At 46.7% G+C, this 18280-nt stretch overlaps 1 protein-coding gene across 1 annotated transcript in view; it reads right to left on the bottom strand.

Annotated features, from left to right (window-relative positions):
- LOC139410565 (BMP2 inducible kinase) overlaps positions 1–18280 on the bottom strand; it is a 67172-nt gene that overhangs the window by 34537 nt on the left and 14355 nt on the right. Inside the window, exons 2-3 of the mRNA XM_071155856.1 lie at positions 3288–3406; positions 343–448 (exon numbers count right to left, since the gene is read on the bottom strand). Of these exons, the coding sequence (XP_071011957.1) occupies positions 343–448; positions 3288–3406 (225 nt within the window). The remainder of the gene's footprint in view (positions 1–342; positions 449–3287; positions 3407–18280) is intronic.

The raw sequence follows: 18280 nt of genomic DNA, 5'->3' as shown, positions 1-18280 counted from the left end.
GAGAGGGAATGAGGAGAGGGAGGAGGGCGAGTGACCGGGAGAGAGGGAATGAGGAGAGAGAGCGAACGGGAGAGAGGGAATGAGGAGAGGGAGGAGGGCGAGTGAACGGGAGAGAGGGAATGAGGCGAGAGTGAACGGGAGAGAGGGAATGAGGCGAGAGTGAACGGGAGAGAGGGTGAGGGACAAAGAGAGATTGTGTTTAAGTTAATTCTACTTTATTGGGTCAATATAAAAATCACAGGTCTGCTTGTTCAAATTTTGCACCCGTCTCATGCTCAATAAAACAATAATGACCGGTCCCATTGTATTAAAAAATCACAGGGGGAAACCTATAACACCTACCTTTACAGTACTCCATGAGAATGAGCACCTCCCACACACTGTCCCCTACTGAGTTGATGGTAGAGTCCAGGTAGTTCACTATGTTCCTATGACCAGACAGCTCCTTCTGCAGAGGGGAAGAGCACAGACAGGCTGGACATTCATGAGAGGTCCTTATAGGAGCCAAGAGCTTAAGTGAATTAGCATAAAACATCAATTAAAAACCGTCTCAAAAGGGCACCCATTTCAGAAAATAAACGGCCGTTTAAAATCTCCATTGGGTCTAAAAGGAATAGTTTATGAGGTGATTTACAAGATGTAATGTTGGATTTGTTACATTAAATAATTAGTAATGACTTGGGGGAAAAAAAATGAATGGCAATCTGTGTTTAAAAATCGCCAGTAAGAAACTGCTAGCTAACAGGCAGCTAGGACAGGCCGGAGAACCGCTAGCTAACAGGCAGCTAGGACAGGCCGGAGAACCGCTAGCTAACAGGCAGCTAGGACAGGCCGGGAGAACCGCTAGCTAGCAGGCAGCCAGACAGCCGAGAACTGCTAGCTAACAGGCAGCCAGACAGCCGAGAACTGCTAGCTAACAGGCAGCCAGACAGCCGAGAACTGCTAGCTAACAGGCAGCCAGACAGCCGAGAACTGCTAGCTAACAGGCAGCCAGACAGCCGAGAACTGCTAGCTAACAGGCAGCCAGACAGCCGAGAACTGCTAGCTAACAGGCAGCCAGACAGCCGAGAACTGCTAGCTAACAGGCAGCCAGACAGCCGAGAACTGCTAGCTAACAGGCAGCCAGACAGCCGAGAACTGCTAGCTGGCTGCCTGTTAGCAGCCAGACAGCCGAGAACTGCTAGCTAACAGGCAGCCTAGACAGCCGGAGAACTGCTAGCTAACAGGCAGCCTAGACAGCCGGAGAACTGCTAGCTAACAGGCAGCCGGAGAACTGCTAGCTAACAGGCAGCCAGACAGCCGAGAACTGCTAGCTAACAGGCAGCCAGACAGCCGAGAACTGCTAGCTAACAGGCAGCCAGACAGCCGAGAACTGCTAGCTGGCTGCCTGTTAGCAGCCAGACAGCCGAGAACTGCTAGCTAACAGGCAGCCTAGACAGCCGGAGAACTGCTAGCTAACAGGCAGCCGGAGAACTGCTAGCTAACAGGCAGCTAGACAGCCGGAGAACCGCTAGCTAGCAGGCAGCCAGACAGCCGAGAACTGCTAGCTAACAGGCAGCCAGACAGCCGAGAAATGCTAGCTAACAGGCAGCCAGACAGCCGAGAAATGCTAGCTAACAGGCAGCCAGACAGCCGAGAACTGCTAGCTAACAGGCAGCCAGACAGCCGAGAACTGCTAGCTAACAGGCAGCCAGACAGCCGAGAACTGCTAGCTAACAGGCAGCCAGACAGCCGAGAACTGCTAGCTAACAGGCAGCCAGACAGCCGAGAACTGCTAGCTAACAGGCAGCCAGACAGCCGAGAACTGCTAGCTAACAGGCAGCCAGACAGCCGAGAACTGCTAGCTAACAGGCAGCCAGACAGCCGAGAACTGCTAGCTAACAGGCAGCCAGACAGCCGAGAACTGCTAGCTGGCTGCCTGTTAGCAGCCAGACAGCCGAGAACTGCTAGCTAACAGGCAGCCTAGACAGCCGGAGAACTGCTAGCTAACAGGCAGCCGGAGAACTGCTAGCTAACAGGCAGCTAGACAGCCGGAGAACCGCTAGCTAGCAGGCAGCCAGACAGCCGAGAACTGCTAGCTAACAGGCAGCCAGACAGCCGAGAAATGCTAGCTAACAGGCAGCCAGACAGCCGAGAAATGCTAGCTAACAGGCAGCCGAGAAATGCTAGCTAACAGGCAGCCGAGAAATGCTAGCTAACAGGCAGCCAGACAGCCGAGAACTGCTAGCTAACAGGCAGCCAGACAGCCGAGAACTGCTAGCTAACAGGCAGCCAGACAGCCGAGAACTGCTAGCTAACAGGCAGCCAGATAGCCGAGAACTGCTAGCTAACAGGCAGCCAGACAGCCGAGAACTGCTAGCTGGCTGCCTGTTAGCAGCCAGACAGCCGGAGAACTGCTAGCTAACAGGCAGCTAGACAGCCGGAGAACCGCTAGCTAACAGGCAGCTAGACAGCCGGAGAACCGCTAGCTAACAGGCAGCTAAAACAGCCGACAACTGCTAGATAACTGGCAAGCACAAAAACAGTCATCCACTTTGAAAGCACAGAACCCTAGAAAGAGGATGATCGCCCCCTAGTGGCGCAAGTAAGAACTGACAGAAAAGCACAGTCAAAAGAGGAGAATAATTGTTGTCGAGGGAGTTTTCCCCCTTTCTTTCAATTAGAAGCATGTCTATAATGTGACTGTTGTGTTCAGGGATTTAAACAAAAACAAAAACACCAGTCTACTGATTGAAGTTTTACGGTAAGTTTTACAGTAAGTTTTACAGTAAGTTTTACAGTAAGTCATAACTCAGTGCTGCGTCTGACGTGCCAGTCTTTTGTTTCTTTATGTAGTTACTCTTTATTAGTCCTGTCAGAGAAACGTCACCTCGACAGCCCTCTCTCTCTCTCCAGTGTGTGTGTGTGTGTGTGTGTGTGTGTGTGTGTGTGTGTGTGTGTGTGTGTGTGTCTCTCCAGTGTGTGTGTGTGTGTGTGTGTGTGTGTGTGTCTCGCTCCAGTGTGTGTGTGTGTGTCTCTCCAGTGTTAAAGTCAGCACAGAGAAAGACACGCCACATAAAATAACTCTGTTCAGTTACAGACGGGTCAGAAGTTCAGGGTAAAACAACATATTGTCAATGTTCAACAACTTTCTTCCAGAGGCTTTCTTAGAGGTTGATACAGTTTACTGGAGGCATAGAAACCAGACAAGAAATCAAGACGCAAACACACACAGACACACAGGAGACACACACACACACACACACACACACACACACACAGGAGACACACACACCACACACACACACCATAATAGTGATCTCTCTCTTGTAGATGTTGAGGTCAGGGACGTTGTTGACGTACATCCTCTTGAGAGCGCAGCGCATGCCACTGTGTGTCCGGGCCAGGAACACCACAGAGAACCCACCTGGAGAGGAGGAGAACAGAGTGGTTAGCACCTCACACACACACACACACACACAGAGATAACACTGCCTTCAGCTAGTATTCAGACCCCTTGACTTATTCAACATTGTTGTTGTGTTACAGCCAAATTGATTAAAATATACAAATTGCGTAAATTATATATTTCGGTATTTCAATGTCAATAAATTTGCAAGGTTTTCAAAAAAAATAAAACATGTTGACACTTTATTAACGGATATTGTGTGTAGGCGAGAAAATATATATTTAAATACAATTTTGAATTCAAGCTACAACACAACATAAGTCGAGGGGTGTGAATACATTGAACATACATTGCATTTGTGCTTGTGTTGTAGGTTAATGTCCTGCTGAACGGTGAACTTGTCTCCCAGTGTGTTGGAAAGCAGACAGACCAGGTTTAAAATCAGCTTCTCCATATGACACCTGTCAGGTGATTATCTTATTATTATCATCATCATCATCATCATCATCATCATCATCTTGGCAAAGGATAAATTCTCACCAACAAGGACGTAAACAAATCTGTGCACCAAATTGTTTTTGTTTTTTTTAAAGAAATAAGCTTTTTTGTGAGTACGAAACATTTCTGGGATCTTTTAATTTCAGCTCATGAAACATGAAACCAACACTTTACACGTTGAGTTAATACGGTTTAAGTCGCTTATGCCTGGAAACAGCCCTGCACATTATCAAGTGGAGATGTGATCATGTAGCCCTTATCATCATCACGTAGTCTACAGCTGGTGTCACTAGTCCACGTGTGTGCTTCTCTCTCATTAGGGGACCGAGCGGGTGGCTTCAAAGACCCGGCGCGGGGCCGGAACAAAGCAGCGCCCCACAATGGCGTCCTTGTTGCCTAACACAAACACACTGCTCCCCGAGTCCTGCATCAAGGTAGAGTCCCACGGTTCCCTGTGTTTGACCCAACATTATTATATATTTATATATATATATATATATTTATATATAAGCCCGGCGGGTGGAATGAAAATAGTCTTTCAAGTCGGTGTTCAGAACAATTATATTGCAGGTTGGAAACTGTTTAAATCAAGATACACTCGTTTATTTTTACCCAGGAGTTGTGTTGTGAATTCCTCTGTGAGCGGCGAGGCGGGCAGACAGCCGGGCAGGCAGACAGCCGGGCAGACGGGCAGACAGACAGACGGGCAGACAGACAGACGGGCAGACGGGCAGACGGGCAGACAGACGGGCAGACGGGCAGACAGACAGACAGACAGCGAGAGTGGATCAGGGAACTGTCCACCTATTTGTGTGGTGCTGAAAACATCCTTAACATGTTTGTCCAAGAGCAGAGTTCCTATTCCAGGGTAGTAATCAGTAACCTAAACGAACGGAGGTCACAGCTCGATCTTTCGGTAAAAACATTTTAGAAATAAAACTGTAAAACTCATTTGGTGTCGTGTGCTTTCTGGCTGGTCAAGTGGAATGTCTAAACACATTGACTCTGGTTCTATTAAGGCATAATTTATTTTCTTCTGTTATATAAAACATAATTAATTTTATTCTGTTATATCACATCATCATATATCACATCATGATTTATTTCATATTCCATCCAGATTATTTTTATTATATTACAAAATAAGTGTCTCGACAGTGATAAGGGCTCGGGAAATAAGTCTCGTTTGCTAATTTACAAAAACAAGGCTGTGTCATTGCCGGTTACTGCCTTTGTAAAGATGTGTGTTCCACGATATAATACAACCAGTTGATATCAACACAATGTCATTCATAGAGGAGAGAGAGAGGGGACTGACCGCAGGAGGAGTCAAGTCCATGTGGGCTAACAGTAGGCTACATTCTAGATAGATCAACGTCCTGTCAACTCTACAGGGGGCTGTGACAGGACAGCGGAGCACGATTCTCTCACCGCACAGTCTGCTAAGGAGAAATTAGCACTGATAATAAATGTGTGTACACGAGAAAAGCAGTGATAAGCTATTAAGATAAGGAAGGCCCATGTCCCATGCTGCGTCTGGTCTACGCCCCCCTTCTCCCGATCCTCAGTAGCAGGTAGTCTGTACCAGAGCCACACGAAGCAGACTTATTACATTAGAGGACCAGCTAGAGACTCACCTCACATAACATCTGGATAGGCTAACGAACACAACAGAACAGACTAAACCCATCACCATGACAAATTAGTAGGTCAGGGGTCAAAGAAAGGAGGAAGGGTCAACCCTAATAAAATGATGAGTTAGCGAAATTAAATTGAGAAGGTTAGGGATGGGCATTGACATTTTTTTTATGTTTGAGTATGCCTGATATATTATTTATTTAGAGGAAGGCCCCCCACTGGGGAAAAAAATGTTATAACCTAGGCTAGAGGTCGACCTTTAACCTATGCTAACCAATCCCAAATGGCAGTTCGCATAAAGGGCCTTAGCGAGAAAATAGATGGGAATCAATTATTCCAAAACTGCAGCTCGATTTTCCTACTTCAACCAGTCCATTTTTAGATTTATCCAACTGTCGTTATTTGGCACAGAATGAAGCTTCTGTCGCCTGTCAGATATGTTTTTATTTCCATAGGCCTAACATGAGCTTGTGTGCTCACTCAGCACGTGTGTGTGTGTGTGTGTGTGTGTGTGTGTGTGTGTGTGTGTGTGTGTGTGTGTGTGTGTGTGTGTGTGTGTGTAGGGAGCGGTCAGAATGGGAATTTAGGGAGGATAGGTTACAACGACTAAGAGCCAACAGGTAAGACTGCTCTGTTTTGTTCTGAATGGAGTCGTTCGTTACTGTGTAGGAGGAGAAAGCACGTGCAGAGTCAAATGAGTTTTTCCCCGGTTTGATGCAGTCAAGACCGGTTTCTATGTAATTCATTTGAGCTTTAGCAGCTATTCGTCGACTAGAGCACGAGTCAGCTTGGTTGTTTGTGGTCTCTCATCTCTCGCTCCTCCCTGCCAGAACATCACCACTCTGCCTCGTGCTCCAGCAGCTCTGGTTAAAAAAGTAGCTTACCAAATGGTCTTTCCTGATGTTTTTTTGGCTCAGATTTGGGTCCAACCAGGTCTATACAGAACGGGTCTAGTTGTTCTCCTCGGGTCTGTCCGGATGGGAAACTTCTTCTCCATTACTCATAACGATTCATATATTTATAACAACCTAAAACGGAGCCAACTCGCTAGCGAGAGTCATTACCATCAGTGGTAGGAAACTGTTTGTGTTCGGATTGTACTGGAACTGCAATACAAACTGTAAAAAAAACAGCCTTGAACTCAAGTTGTGCCAAGTGAGTGAACTCAAACTAATGAGATATCAAGCAGGAAGGGAGAAAGAGAGGAGGCAAGCAGCAAGAGAGACAGACAGAGACAAGTGGCTTTAGAGAGAGAGAGAAAAGAAGTCGCTCTCCCCAGAGCCTGCGTCTCTGCCTGACTACTTGACAGAGACCATATGGCTCAGGATCTCACTAAATCAGTCTAAATCCTTTTGGGCACACACACACACACACACCAACCACAGAAGTGCAGTGGCTATAGAGTCCATTATTCTCCCAGAGTGCCTCAGGAGAGATGGTTTGTTAGGGGGATTTTTGCCCTGCAGACAGAGAGGAGAGAGGACAGGGCAAGGTAGGAAGGAGACTCTCCTCAGGAGATTGATGTTGTGGTCAGGACCAACAAGGCCGTGAGCCCCTCACACAGACAGACACGAGCCCCCTCACACAGACAGACACGAGCCCCCTCACACAGACACACGAGCCCGTCACACAGACAGGCACGAGCCCCCTCACACAGACAGACACGAGCCCCCTCACACAGACAGACACGAGCCCCCTCACACAGACAGACACGAGCCCGTCACACAGACAGACACGAGCCCCCTCACACAGACAGGCACGAGCCCCCTCACACAGACAGGCACGAGCCCCCTCACACAGACAGGCACGAGCCCCCTCACACAGACAGGCACGAGCCCCCTCACACAGACAGACACGAGCCCGTCACACAGACAGACACGAGCCCTCCTCACAGACAGACACGAGCCCCCCTCACACAGACAGACACGAGCCCCCCTCACACAGACAGACACGAGCCCCCCTCACACAGACAGACACGAGCCCCCTCACACAGACAGACACGAGCCCCCTCACACAGACAGACACGAGCCCCCTCACACAGACAGACACGAGCCCCCTCACAGACAGACACGAGCCCCCTCACACAGACAGACACGAGCCCTCTCACACAGATAGATAAAGGTGTGCGCATGCTTCCCATTTCGGGAACAGTTTGTGTGTGTGTGTGTGTGTGTGTGTTGAAATGTGTAAGTCAGTAGAACCTTTGTCAATGATTGGTCAACAGTAGGGATTCTTCAACGAAGCGTTTGTTGTGCGTGAAAAGGAATTTGTGTTGAATGACATTCTGTGCCCATCCGTCCACTCTAATGGAACATCCACAAACAAACAAACAAACAAACAAACAAAACAAACAAACAAACTCCAGTCTCTATGTAGAACTCCAGGGTAGAGGGTTGTGTGGTTTTGGTAACTCCATAAGGGATGGCAGGGTAGCCTAGTGGTTAGAGTGTAGAGGCGGCAGGGTAGCCTAGTGGTTAGAGTGTAGAGGCGGCAGGGTAGCCTAGTGGTTAGAGTGTAGAGGCGGCAGGGTAGCCTAGTGGTTAGAGTGTAGAGGCGGCAGGGTAGCCTAGTGGTTAGAGTGTAGAGGCGGCAGGGTAGCCTAGTGGTTAGAGTGTAGAGGCGGCAGGGTAGCCTAGTGGTTAGAGTGTAGAGGAGGCAGGTAGCCTAGTGGTTAGAGTGTAGAGGGGAGGCAGGTAGCCTAGTGGTTAGAGTGTAGAGGGGGCAGGGTAGCCTAGTGGTTAGAGTGTAGAGGCGGCAGGGTAGCCTAGTGGTTAGAGCAACAATCACACTCTGGAACTTTCCAGGCGTTCTGGAATCCACGGAAGCCCTTTGATGAGGAACATCGTCACCTCTGACAACACAGGCAGGGTAATCCTGATGCCTCCACTGTATAACAGCTTATATATATATATATATATATTATCATTTTACATTTTTTTTTTTTATAAATAATACAATCTGTCCAATTAGCTAGATTGCCCATTTGTTACAAGAATGTCAAAAACGTGATACAGAGCCTAAATCGCTGAACACAATGTGGCCTCAGTTTGTGGATTTGGAAAAAAGAGACACTAGCCTCTTGCTTTAAAAGCAACAGTCTAGGATTGGCTTTTATCAGCAAAACAAATGGAAGCTTTACTTGAAAACAAGTAAATGGCATCCATGCTTTTTTTTAAATAAAATTCTATTTGACCATAGGAGCCTGACAGATCTCTAGAACCAACGTCACATGACTTTCACTATTTCCATAGCTGAGAGGTGTGGGTGGAAACCACATGGTACTAAAAATAGAGCTGTGCTGTAAAAGCAGGTTCACCCATTTTTCTGAATGGCTGTAATAAAAAGCAAAACACTAGTCTAGACATGCTTTTATTTCAGAGTTTCTTCCCCCCCCCCAAAAAAAACCTTTCCTCAACCTCCACTCATTTGGTGGTGCACTCCAATACAAGCATACGTGATTCAATTTGTCAATTAATCATCAAGCCCATCTGTAGTTAATAATCAGCAGCACTGGCTCAAGAGTACATCAAATCAGTTGATGTAGCTGGCCGGACACACACAAACCCTCACTGATTCTCACTTTAGCCCCCCCAAAATGTTATAAATCAGTACTATTACACTAGCCTACAACTACCACTGTGGTTTTAACCCCCCTCTTCCCTACGTGACTGTAAAAACAGGGGAGAGAGAGACAGAGCGAGAGAGCGACCGAGCGACAGAGCGACAGAGAGAGACCACTGTGGTTTTAACCCCCCTCTTCCCTACGTGACTGTAAAAACAGGAGGGAGACAGACAGACAGACAGAGACAGAGAGACAGAGAGACAGCGAGAGAGGTTATAGGTCAGATATTTTTAAGCCTAAAGCCTCTCTACCTAAAGACCCTGTGTGGGGCTCTGGAATGGCACTGAGATTAAAATGGAAGGTTCCATGCAGAGAGAGGAAAGAAGGGAGACAATAAATCAGCTAAACTAAATAATTCAATCCCCAGGTCCCTGTGTAAACTAAAACGTTCAAAGTGGGGCCGTAGTCGTCATCCCCTTTAAAAAATAAAAAACACCAGAGTGAAAGTAGACTAAAACTTATCATCCATCTCACAAAACTACATTTACAAAACTACGACTATCATATCTGTACAGCGTCTGTCCTTTTAAAACAGAACAAACAAGTCCTACAAGAACAGAGAGGTACAAGGTGAACTCCTAAAATCACGATGCTGGGAGGGTGGGGGGTCACTAAGTTGCCAACTCATCATTGCGTTACTAAAACAGATGTGTAGAAGTAGGTGCTCGTTGATACTGAAGGTTACAGAGCCGACAGAAAGTATTGACACCTTCACTTATTCCACCTTGTGTTACAGCCTGAAATCAAAATGAATTAAATATATTATTCTTTCCATCTACACACACACACACACACACACACACACAAAATACAGTGGCATTCGGAAAGTATTCAGACCCCTTGACTTTTTCCACATTAGAACAAGGCTGTAACAAAATGGATTCTCTCCCGAGCCCGTACGGGAGTTGTAGCGATGAGACAAGATAGTAACTACTAAACAATTTGATACCACGAAATTGGGGAGAAAAAGGGGTAAAAAAATAAATTTAAAAAAATAAAAAAATAAAAAAAGTCTCCCCCAAATCTACACCCCATAATGACAAAGCAAAAACAGATTTAGACATTTTTAGAAAATATATTACAAAATCTCACATTTACATAAGTATTCAGACCATTTTCAGTACTTTGGCAGCAATTACAGCCTCAAGTATTCTTGGGTAAAGACGCTACAAGCTTGGCACACCTGTATTTTTCGAAGTTTCTCCCATTCTTCTCTGCAGATCTTCTAAAGATCTGTGAGGTTGGATGGGGAGCGTCGCTGCACAACGATTTTCTGGTCTCTCCAGAAATGTTCGATCGGGTTCAAATCCGGGCTCTGGTAGGGTCAAACGAGGACATTCAGAGACTTGTCCCGAAGCCACTCCTGCGTTGTCTTGGCTGTGTGCTTAGGGTCATTGTTCTGTTGGAAGTTGAATCTTTGCCCCAGTCTTGAGGTCCTTAGCAGGTTTTCATCAAGGACCTCTGTACTTTGCTCCACTATGGAGATGGTGCCACGTTCCCTCCAGATGTGACACTTGGCATTCAGGCCAAAGAGTTCAAGCTTGGTTTCATCAGACCAGAGAATCTTGTTTCTCATGGTCTCAGAGTCCCCTTTAGGTGCCTTTTGGGAAACTCCAAGTGGGCTGTCATGTGCCTTGTACTGAGGAGTGGCTTCCATCAGACCAGACTATCATAAACTGCAGAGATGGTTGTCCTTCTGGAAGGTTCTCCAATGGTCGCTATGAGCTGTCATAGCGACCATTGGGTTCTTGGTCACCTCCTTGACCAAGGCCTTTCTCCCCCGATTGCTCAGTTTGGCCGGGCAGCCAGCTCTAGGAAGAGTCTTGGTGGTTCCAAACTTCTTCAATTTAAGAATGATGGAGGCCATTGTGTTCTTGGGGACCTTCAATGCTGCAGAAACGTTTTGGTGCCCTTCCCCAGAGCTGTGCCTCGACACAATCCTGTCTCTGAGCTCTACGGACAATTCCTTCGACCTCATGGCTTGGTTTTTGCTCCGACATGCACTGTCAACTGTGGGACCTTGTAGGTGTGTGCCTTCCCAAATCGATTGAATTTAACACCAGGTAGACTCCAATCACGTTGCAGAAACATCAAGGATGATCAATGGAAACAGGATGCACCAGAGCTAAATTTTAAGTCTCATAGCAAAGGGTCTGAATACCGATGTAAATAAGGCATCTGTTTATTAAGAGATTTGCAAACATTACTTAAAAAAATAAAAAAAATAAATACAAATAAAAAAAAATGTTTATGCTTTGTCATTATAGTGTGTAGATTTATAGAATGTTTTTATTAAATCCATTTTAGAATAAGGCTGTAACGTAACAAAATGTGGGAAAAGTCAAGGGGTCTGAATACACTGGATATCATAATGACAAACAACAAAAACATGTTTAGACATTTTAGCAAATGTATTGAAAATGAGATACGGAAAACTAATTTACATGGGTGTGAATTACTTGAGTCAATACATTGTAGATGCATCTCTGGCAGCTGAGCCTTCTGGGTAAGTCTCTTGAGCTTTCCATAACAGGAATGTGCAACATTAACCCATTATTATATTCAAAATTATTCAAGCTCTGTTGAATTGGTTGTTGATCATTACTAAACAACCATTTAAGTGTTGACATAGATTTTCAAGTAGATTTGAGTCAAAACTGTAACTCGACCACTCAGGGACATTCACTGTCTTCTTGGTAAGCAACTCCGGTGTGGATTTGGACTTGTGTTTTAGTTGATATAATATATTAAAATCGTGTATTATTTTTCAACCGCTCTGGTGAACATTCCTGCAGTCGGCATGACAATTACACTCTCCCGCAAAACATGAGACATCTGTGCCATTTTGTTGCGTGTGACAACTGCACATTTGAGTGTTCTCTTGTCCCCAGCACAAGGTGCACCTGTGTAATTATCATGCTGTTTAAAAAATCAGCTTCTTGATATGCCACATGCCAGGTGGATGGATTATTCTTGGCAAAGGAGAACTGCTCACAAACAGGGATTTAAACACATTTGTGCACAAAAATTGAGAGAAACAAGCTTTCTGTGTATATGGAACATTTCTGGGATCTTTTATTTCAGCTCATTAAAACAACATGGGACCAACACTATATATATGTTGCGTTCATATATGCGCTCAGTATATTTCATAGTACACACACGCTGCCGTTTTAAGCAGCGTCTTCTCCAAACCAGCCCGTTTCCATCTTCCGTAGAACACGGGGAGAGAAGAGTTGTGATCCTAACAGACACCGTCTTTTTGGTTACACGCCGACTAGACTAGACTTTGCGTGTTTAGTATACCAAGGCACAGGGCCCAGGACAGGATGTTAGAAAAGCAGGGAAACGGTGACGTACTTCTCCTGACAGATGATTTACTGGTGACAAGGCTTTTAGAAGGGAAGAAAACGGAGTGACAACATCCATCCTGAGGGAGGGAGGGATGTAGCGAGGGAGGGAGGGAGAGAAGGACAAATGGAGGGAGGGAGAGAAGGACAAAGGGAGGGAGGGAGAGAAGGACAAAGGGAGAGAAGGACAAAGGGAGGGAGGGAGAGAAGGACAAAGGGAGAGAAGGACAAAGGGAGGGAGGGAGAGAAGGACAAAGGGAGAGGACAAAGGGAGGGAAGGAGAGAAGGACAAAGGGAGGGAAGGAGAGAAGGAGAGAAGGAGAGAAGGAGAGAAGGAGAGAAGGAGAGAAGGAGAGAAGGAGAGAAGGAGAGAAGGAGGGAAGGAGGGAAGGAGAAAGTGGAGGGAAGGAGAGAAGGAGAAAGGGAGGGAAGGAGAGAGGGCGGGAAGGAGAGAAGGAGAGAAGGAGAGAAGGAGAGAAGGAGAAAGGGAGGGAAGGAGAGAGGGAGGGAAGGAGAGAAGGAGAGAAGGAGAAAGGGAGGGATGTCGTCTCATTACGCCGTTGTCTCTTTTGAACATACGCCTCCAAATGACAGCAGAAGGTTTTGATGTAAATATTTTGGGGGAAAATAAAGCACTGCTGTACGTGACCAGTTGTGTGTTTAAGTCCACTTCCCTCAGAACGAGTCGTTCAGAGAGGAACTTTCATGTATACGGCTCCTTCAGGGACAAAACACGAGCAGATGTTATGAAAGCCCTCGATACATTTTTTTGCTGATAATAATAAATTGGCAGGTTAAATCTGGCATCTGTGTGCACTGACGGTGCCCCCAAAACACGCAAGGGAAGGAGACGGGACTCATAGGCCTGATGAGAAAGAGAGAGGATATTCCCCAATGTGTTACATTTCATTGCATCATTCGTCAGGAAGCACTTGTGACTAAACTAAAAAAAACGACTTAAAGAACGTGATGCAGTAAATCATGCTTAACATTATTGCGAGGGCACTAAATCACCGGTAATTCCACGAGTTTCTTGAGGAATACCAGACAGAATAAGGCGACTTGATATTTCACAAATGAGGCGAGATGGCTGTTTTGGAAAGATTTCTCGCTCCTCCCTCAAATCCGTGAATTTGTTGCAAGCCAGGGGAGAGAGTAGAGCCAGAGGATCCACAGCCAGGGGAGAGAGTAGAGCCAGAGCCGGCTGAGCCACAGCCAGGGGAGAGAGTAGAGCCACAGCCGGCTGAGCCACAGCCAGGGGAGAGAGTAGAGCCAGAGGATCCACAGCCAGGGGAGAGAGTAGAGCCAGAGGATCCACAGCCAGGGGAGAGAGTAGAGCCAGAGGATCCACAGCCAGGGGAGAGAGTAGAGCCACAGCCAGGGGAGAGAGTAGAGCCACAGCCAGAGGATCCACAGCCGGTTGAGCCACAGCCAGGGGAGAGAGTAGAGCCACAGCCGGTTGAGCCACAGCCAGGGGAGAGAGTAGAGCCACAGCCGGTTGAGCCACAGCCAGGGGAGAGAGTAGAGCCAGAGGATCCACAGCCAGGGGAGAGAGTAGAGCCAGAGGATCCACAGCCAGGGGAGAGAGTAGAGCCAGAGGATCCACAGCCAGGGGAGAGAGTAGAGCCAGAGGATCCACAGCCAGGGGAGAGAGTAGAGCCAGAGGATCCACAGCCAGGGGAGAGAGTAGAGCCAGAGGATCCACAGCCAGGGGAGAGAGTAGAGCCAGAGCCGCCTGAGCCACAGCCAGGGGAGAGAGTAGAGCCAGAGCCGGCTGAGCCACAGCCAGGGGAGAGAGTAGAGCCAGAGCCGGCTGAGCCACAGCCAGGGGAGAGAGTAGAGCCAGAGCCGGCTGAGCCACAGCCAGGGGAGAGAGTAGAGCCAGAGCCGGAGGATCCACAGCCAGGGGAGAGAGTAGAGCCAGAGCCGGAGGATCCACAGCCAGGGGAGAGAGTAGAGCCAGAGCCGGAGGATCCACAGTGGATATTAAAAGCTGGCTCTTTAACTGACATCACCTGCCACCTGAACAGGGTGAATCTCCAGCTCCAAGTGAAAGATAAAACTCCAGACAAAAATGCTAGGTGTGGTCACAGCACTTCAAAATAAAATAAAAAGTCACCACACTGTGCATACCTGGCAGGTTGTTCATTTCCCCAAAGACTCAGAGCAGTCACCACATCCAACCCGGACATACTAAAAGTGATATTATGGAGTGCGAGTTTACTCAACTTCATTGAGAACCCCTCCTTTTCATGTGCCAGTGTCATCACAGTCCTCTGTCCTGACCGTGCTGGAAATAGAGAGTGATGAGATACAGGCAAACTGCAAGGTGAACTAAGATCAGGTGTTACCCATTTCTGCCTCGTGTCAGACAGTATCCACTTCTGAAACAGTGTGTACAAAAAAAGTGAAATATGTCATCACTTTATTCCTGTGAAGCAACATTTTTCGACAATTGAACATTGTGAAACAAAAGAACAGCAACAGACTGACCAATGAAGACCTGTATTGCCTCACAAGGATAGCAACAGACTGACCAATGAAGACCTGTATTGCCTCACAAGGAACAGCAACAGACTGACCAATGAAGACCTGTATTGCCTCACAAGGATAGCAACAGACTGACCAATGAAGACCTGTATTGCCTCACAAGGAACAGCAACAGACTGACCAATGAAGACCTGTATTGCCTCACAAGGATAGCAACAGACTGACCAATGAAGACCTGTATTGCCTCACAAGGATAGCAACAGACTGACCAACGAAGACCTGTATTGCCTCACAAGGAACAGCAACAGACTGACCAATGAAGACCTGTATTACCTCACAAGGATAGCAACAGACTGACCAATGAAGATCTGTATTGCCTCACAAGGATAGCAACAGACTGACCAATGAAGACCTGTATTGCCTCACAAGGATAGCAACAGACTGACCAATGAAGACCTGTATTGCCTCACAAGGAACAGCAACAGACTGACCAATGAAGACCTGTATTGCCTCACAAGGAACAGCAACAGACTGACCAATGAAGACCTGTATTGCCTCACAAGGATAGCAACAGACTGACCAATGAAGACCTGTATTGCCTCACAAGGATAGCAACAGACTGACCAATGAAGACCTGTATTGCCTCACAAGGATAGCAACAGACTGACCAATGAAGACCTGTATTGCCTCACAAGGATAGCAACAGACTGACCAATGAAGACCTGTATTGCCTCACAAGGAACAGCAACAGACTGACCAATGAAGACCTGTATTGCCTCACAAGGATAGCAACAGACTGACCAATGAAGACCTGTATTGCCTCACAAGGAACAGCAACAGACTGACCAATGAAGACCTGTATTGCCTCACAAGGATAGCAACAGACTGACCAATGAAGACCTGTATTGCCTCACAAGGATAGCAACAGACTGACCAATGAAGACCTGTATTGCCTCACAAGGATAGCAACAGACTGACCAATGAAGACCTGTATTGCCTCACAAGGATAGCAACAGACTGACCTATGAAGACCTGTATTGCCTCACACGGATAGCAACAGACTGACCAATGAAGACCTGTATTGCCTCACAAGGATAGCAACAGACTGACCAATGAAGACCTGTATTGCCTCACAAGGATAGCAACAGACTGACCAATGAAGACCTGTATTGCCTCACAAGGATAGCAACAGACTGACCAATGAAGACCTGTATTGCCTCACAAGGATAGCAACAGACTGACCAATGAAGACCTGTATTGCCTCACAAGGATAGCAACAGACTGACCAATGAAGACCTGTATTGCCTCACAAGGAACAGCAACAGACTGACCAATGAAGACCTGTATTGCCTCATAAGGAACAGCAACAGACTGACCAATGAAGACCTGTATTGCCTCACAAGGATAGCAACAGACTGACCAATGAAGACCTGTATTGCCTCACAAGGATAGCAACAGACTGACCAATGAAGACCTGTATTGCCTCACAAGGAACAGCAACAGACTGACCAATGAAGACCTGTATTGCCTCACAAGGATAGCAACAGACTGACCAATGAAGACCTGTATTGCCTCACAAGGATAGCAACAGACTGACCAATGAAGACCTGTATTGCCTCACAAGGATAGCAACAGACTGACCTATGAAGACCTGTATTGCCTCACACGGATAGCAACAGACTGACCAATGAAGACCTGTATTGCCTCACAAGGATAGCAACAGACTGACCAATGAAGACCTGTATTGCCTCACAAGGATAGCAACAGACTGACCAATGAAGACCTGTATTGCCTCACAAGGATAGCAACAGACTGACCAATGAAGACCTGTATTGCCTCACAAGGATAGCAACAGACTGACCAATGAAGACCTGTATTGCCTCACAAGGATAGCAACAGACTGACCAATGAAGACCTGTATTGCCTCACAAGGAACAGCAACAGACTGACCAATGAAGACCTGTATTGCCTCACAAGGATAGCAACAGACTGACCAATGAAGACCTGTATTGCCTCACAAGGATAGCAACAGACTGACCAATGAAGACCTGTATTGCCTCACAAGGATAGCAACAGACTGACCAATGAAGACCTGTATTGCCTCACAAGGATAGCAACAGACTGACCAATGAAGACCTGTATTGCCTCACAAGGAACAGCAACAGACTGACCAATGAAGACCTGTATTGCCTCACAAGGATAGCAACAGACTGACCAATGAAGACCTGTATTGCCTCACAAGGATAGCAACAGACTGACCAATGAAGACCTGTATTGCCTCACAAGGATAGCAACAGACTGACCAATGAAGACATGTATTGCCTCACAAGGATAGCAACAGACTGACCTATGAAGACCTGTATTGCCTCACACGGATAGCAACAGACTGACCAATGAAGACCTGTATTGCCTCACAAGGATAGCAACAGACTGACCAATGAAGACCTGTATTGCCTCACAAGGATAGCAACAGACTGACCAATGAAGACCTGTATTGCCTCACAAGGATAGCAACAGACTGACCAATGAAGACCTGTATTGCCTCACAAGGAACAGCAACAGACTGACCAATGAAGACCTGTATTGCCTCATAAGGAACAGCAACAGACTGACCAATGAAGACCTGTATTGCCTCAAGGATAGCAACAGACTGACCAATGAAGACCTGTATTGCCTCATAAGGAACAGCAACAGACTGACCAATGAAGACCTGTATTGCCTCACAAGGATAGCAACAGACTGACCAATGAAGACCTGTATTGCCTCACAAGGATAGCAACAGACTGACCAATGAAGACCTGTATTGCCTCACAAGGATAGCAACAGACTGACCAATGAAGACCTGTATTGCCTCACAAGGATAGCAACAGACTGACCAATGAAGACCTGTATTGCCTCACAAGGATAGCAACAGACTGACCAATGAAGACCTGTATTGCCTCATAAGGAACAGCAACAGACTGACCAATGAAGACCTGTATTGCCTCACAAGGATAGCAACAGACTGACCAATGAAGACCTGTATTGCCTCACAAGGATAGCAACAGACTGACCAATGAAGACCTGTATTGCCTCATAAGGAACAGCAACAGACTGACCAATGAAGACCTGTATTGCCTCATAAGGAACAGCAACAGACTGACCAATGAAGACCTGTATTGCCTCATAAGGAACAGCAACAGACTGACCAATGAAGACCTGTATTGCCTCACAAGGATAGCAACAGACTGACCAATGAAGACCTGTATTGCCTCACAAGGATAGCAACAGACTAGAAGTCGAGAATGAATTCAG

The sequence above is a fragment of the Oncorhynchus clarkii genome, chromosome 6 (assembly GCF_045791955.1).
Source record: "Oncorhynchus clarkii lewisi isolate Uvic-CL-2024 chromosome 6, UVic_Ocla_1.0, whole genome shotgun sequence".
NCBI classification, from domain to species: domain Eukaryota; kingdom Metazoa; phylum Chordata; class Actinopteri; order Salmoniformes; family Salmonidae; genus Oncorhynchus; species Oncorhynchus clarkii.
The sequence above is the reverse complement of the archived record's forward strand: the minus strand, read 5'-3'. Positions and strand labels throughout refer to the sequence as shown.